The sequence below is a fragment of the Oncorhynchus gorbuscha genome, linkage group LG02, assembly GCF_021184085.1.
Source record: "Oncorhynchus gorbuscha isolate QuinsamMale2020 ecotype Even-year linkage group LG02, OgorEven_v1.0, whole genome shotgun sequence".
Taxonomy (NCBI): domain Eukaryota; kingdom Metazoa; phylum Chordata; class Actinopteri; order Salmoniformes; family Salmonidae; genus Oncorhynchus; species Oncorhynchus gorbuscha.
In genome coordinates, this window is record NC_060174.1 from 6,082,197 (window position 1) to 6,087,180 (window position 4,984).

General features: G+C 41.6%; 1 protein-coding gene across 12 annotated transcripts in view; it reads left to right on the forward strand.

The window, feature by feature from the left end:
• The first annotated feature begins 207 nt into the window (after positions 1 to 207).
• LOC123996554 (ephrin type-B receptor 3-like) overlaps positions 208 to 4,984 on the forward strand; it is a 103,825-nt gene continuing 99,048 nt past the window's right edge. For 9 of the 12 annotated variants that reach the window (XM_046299990.1, XM_046300040.1, XM_046299996.1 and 6 more), the window contains exon 1: positions 208 to 914. In XM_046299990.1, the coding sequence (XP_046155946.1) occupies positions 851 to 914 (64 nt within the window). In that variant the 5' untranslated portion in view covers positions 208 to 850. The remainder of the gene's footprint in view (positions 915 to 4,984) is intronic. The other 3 variants (XM_046300060.1, XM_046300068.1, XM_046300086.1) reach the window with 1 other exon arrangement.

Below are 4,984 nucleotides of genomic sequence, written 5' to 3' on the forward strand. Positions count from 1 at the left end.
GCAGGGGGGCGCTCTGTCCCCGCTAAAACCGCCGTGTCCCTGCCTAATATGTGATTCCAGAGAAAAGCAGTGGCCCCGGAGCAGCGGTTTTCAGAGCTAGTTGTGGGGGTGTGACCGTATGAGAGCTGCTTTACACATAACCCCTCCTACTACGCCCCCCGTCTCTCTCTCTCTCGCTCTCTCTTTCACTATTCTCCCTTGTTCTTGCACACCGTTTCTCCATTCCAATGCACACACAGAGCGGAGCATAAACTTTCCGCAACCATTCCGATAATTCGCTCAGGGACATACTACAATAGATAAACCAAGCGGATTGTATCGGGAATAAGACTTGATCATGTATGTACGTAATTGTGAAAATGCATAGTTGGACTATGCTACATTATGGTATTTGATACAAGAAGTGTGGAGATATCAAACGTATTGACTACAGAAAAGACTTGGGATTTTTTCCCGACATACCCTGTGAGACGGACATCTACTTCCTTCGGTGTCGATTATATGAAATATTAACGGGGATATTTACCGAACCGTTGTTGGGAACAGGGCAACTTCTCTTTGGTCGTTTGCCAAATGCGTCTACGGGTAGGACAACTACGGAATCTCGTTTCTCTGGCATAAAACCCACTGGAAATCATTGAGTAAGGAGAGGGCACAAATCTTCTCGTACCTTGTTCATATTCCTATTTCCCTCGTTGGTTTTATGGAGGTAACTCTGGGTTTGGGTGCTTGACGCCGTTGGACTGGGTGCTTGACGCGGTTGGACTGGGTGCCGGAACACCTCGGATTGTATTCACCCGTCTCTCCCTCTCTCCCCTGGGGTTATTTTTATGTCCGAGCTGACCGCTTTATGACAATGGATTACTTGCTGGTTTTATGCAGCCTCTGGTTGCACATGGCCTCAGCTGTTGAAGGTAAGACAGACACATTCATATTTTAAGGGGGTTTATTATAAACTGCTATTTTTTGGGGAGAATTTGCGTTAAGACCCTGATTGCCCTGGGTTGTAACTACGCCGAAGCTTTCGTGAGGTCCGTCAATGGCCAACAAACAGTACGCATTGGTCGTAGCCGAAGCCGAGTTACGCAGCTTGATCCCTCATCGAGGTGTATCTCTGTTGTTTTTATTTTAGCCTTTAAATCGAGAACATTTTATTTTATCAGGAAATAAGAGACCATTTTGATTTGCACGAACTCGCCACCAACGGATAGCTTTGCGCAACGGCATGCAGGCAACCCCAAACAACCCCAAACAACCCCAATTACCTTGCCGCTGCCGATTTTCAATACACATTTGTAATGCACACCAGTTCTAGCCTTTCAATGATGGCTGTGTATTCTTCTCTTTAAGATCATTCATTCTTCTTGATGATTGCCTTTTCATTATCGCCTTACGGAAATTAGCGCAACACTACTGTATGTCAACGGGGAGTCGGATCTCTGTAGGCTGCAGCTCCCCGGGTATGCCCCAGACCATAGGCTACTGAGTCAGCTTCTCGTATCGTGGAAGGGTTCTTTATTGCCAAATATAGTGGATCAACTACTTTCTAAGCAGTTTTTTATTTATTTTAATGTCAAACCGTTTCAGCAACGTGTACCCTTTTGCCTTATGTGCTACTGGATAATGATCAATATCAAGAAAAGTGTGTTAACCATGTACAATAATAGCACAATGCACTGGTTGTCTACAAAACCACTGTGGAATATAGGTCCTATTACGATTGCGTTCCTTAATATGTATTGCATTTTAGTGAATGTTGTATTTTTTTTATTTCATGTAGGCCTACTCACTGGGTACGGACGTCAATTAAACGCCTATTCCAAGTTAGTTTAAAGTCATTTCATTGACATGACGTGGAAAACAACGCTGATTCAACCCGCGTGTGCCTAGTGGGTTTATGACAGGAAAGAAAATACAGAATTCACTAAAATAGCTATACATATTAACGTAGGCAATTGCAATACGGCCTTTATTTCACAGTGATTTTGTAAACAACTGGTGTATTATGCTAATATATGAAACGAAAATTGTTTTATTATCTAACAGTGGGCTATTTTATGAATGATTTGTGTAGAATGGGGAAAGGTCTACGACAGGGGAGAGTGGTGCTTGCTCTCTCTCCGTCGCCGCCAGTGTTGTAATTAAGAGATGCGTTGCTTGACAGAATGGTCGGGTTTATAAAACGAATAATGAATCAAGTGATCCTTATGTTCAGGCAGCTCATTGTCAAAACATTACTATCGAATAACTTATTTACTGGCAACATTTGGCATTGGAACTTGGGTTGAAATCGGTTTGAATGGTGCTTACAGCCGTTTTAGCAAGGCAAGACTTGGAAGGCTACCCGGCTGGCTAGTGTTACTGTTGCCACTAGAAAAGTAGGGCAGGGTGCCACTGTTTCAGGAAATGGCGCTCTCCCACAGCTTTCTTGTCTCTTTTCAGGACCTCTCAATACATTTTCAACTCCTTTGAATTTACGCTGATAAGATAAGCGTTTCTCTTTGAACTTGCGAGAGAAACCGAATAGCATGCAGTTGAATGACTATTGGGGTCATTTGATAACGAACGACTCATCACCCGACTTCCGATCCTAAAATAACATTATATTAGTTGTGCGTAATTATAAAATAGCAAGACTATGTTGTGTTTAACATTAATTGTTTTAATCGGTTGTTCTGTTGTTTTCATAGTGTGGCTTTAATAAGTAGACTATGGTTGTGGTAAAGTGAAGTAGGCTATAGCACAGTTATAAACATAATATAAGCTAGGGCTTATCTAATGAGCCTTGTTGTTTCGTGTGTGTCCTCAGTCTTGATAAGGTATACTATATAGGCCAACTCATTTCAAATACAAGCGGTAGCTTATGGAGTATAATGTGCACGAAATCGACACATTCACCTGGGCTATATGTGTGGCGCAGCTGTCTAAGGCACTGCATCTCAGTGCTAGTAGGCGTCACTACAGACCCTGGTTCGATTCCATGCTTTGTCACATCCAGTTGTGATTGGGAGCCCCATTAGGCCAGCTCACAATTAGCCCAGCGTCGTTCTCGGGTTTGGCCAGGTAGGCCGTCATTGTAAAATTAGAAGTAGTTCTTAACTGACTTGCCTAGTTAAATGGTAAATAAATGATATAAAATATATGTATATAACAACGATACACGGTTTATTTCAAGATAGGCCTTCTGGGAGACACTCATTTTGAGTGGTGCGTCAGGGTAGGCCTATAGCCGCACCGAAATTCTGGGTGCAGCTTTTGGCTTAAGTTGATATATTTCGTTAGAACAATCTATTTCCACCATAAGTGATGCCATAAATTTCCATTCGCTGACCTGGTTCAGGCCTTATACTAAGCTTTTAATATGGTCGGGTGATTTATGACATGCGCCTGAGACTTCTCGAAGACTTCTGCTAGTTAATGGTGATTTCGGGAGAGGCAAGCGGCCGCCCCGAGAACAATACATGACCACATGGTCCGTCTGGTCTGACCAGAAACTATAAACGAGAGAATGAATGCCCATCATTTACCCAGTTTACAGCCACTACCAACAAGGGACATGTTTTAAAAAAGTACACAGGCATGAGTGGGGTCTTGGGGAAATAGTTTTTCTATAGACCATTGAAAATAAAATACCTTTAGTTTTTTTTGCAGGACATGTTTTTTAGTAGGTTGTACATTCATGTTCACGATTACATCGAATATGTTCAATTATTAATGAAACATATCCCAGATTAACTAAACCATTAGATACCCACATAGACCCATTATGTGGCCTATTTTTGGGGGCGCACGAACTAGGCCTACAAGTCAAAGCGTAACATTGTAATTTAAGATTAATTTTGCTTAGCAAAAAAAATGAACCATGTTTTTCCTTTTATAGTCAGTTTTTCAAACTCAACAGTCAAAAAGTAATTTGATGAAGAAGATTCACGTTTATTTATTCAGAAACAAAGGCAAAGGCCCATGGATGAATCGGATGCACCTTCCACGTAGACCTATGCAAATTATATTTCAGTATAGACTACTCAGTACTTTAAATCTAGTGATATTGACCAATTTTTATCTAATACGGTTGGCTGTAAGATCCTCTCAAGTAATATGGTGTACATGGCTCTACAGATAAAGTGACCAGAGTTGTTTCGATGAAGCTCTGTGGCTTTCGGGTTTTCTCGTAGCTCTGTTGGAGACCTAAATTGTCCCGATAACATTCCAGTGCACAGAGGGATTAGTTCATCTTCCCCATTTGAAATGATGTTCATGTTAGAGGCTGAAGCAGATGTGTTTTTCTGTTAGCGGAGTGCACAGCACACATAACGGCGATCACGAGGCAAGCTGGAACCGCGTTTTCCCACTTTGACGCGTATTTCACTTATAGTTCCCATCCTTCATGTTGTACGGAGTTTCAGGGGAATGGGTGCGTATGGATGAGGTTAGGGTTAAGGTAATGGTAGAGGTTAGGATAGGGACATCCCAAGGATCCCAGATAGCAATAACATTTTTCTTATTTTACAGTTGGTGAATCTCTCGCTCTTTCTCTCAATTTCAATTCAAATCCATTACATTCTATTTCAATTCAAATTTCTCTCTCAGCCAGGTGTAAAAAACTCTCTCTCTTCACCTTGACTGAAAGGCTCTTCGTCACCATTATTATTGCTTAACCCATTGAAAAGCAGTGGGGGCCATTTTGTTTGGGACTCTTGTTCTGGGTTAAATAAGGAAAGCTATACCCATTTTTTTTAATACTATAGACCTATTCTCTTTGAATGACCTAGGAGTTTTGTTAGCTTTTTAGTGATCCTTTAAGGAGTGCCACAGGACAGACCACTTGCAGAGCGGCCTCCTCCGAGTAGACCATCTATCCATGTTGCATATGCATTCAAAGGCAAATGATCAACAAACGTCGTTAAGGATAATAATGGCCATTATTAAACGCACAACAAAAAAAGACTGATTAGTCCTAAGGTTAACAATGGTAACAACCAGA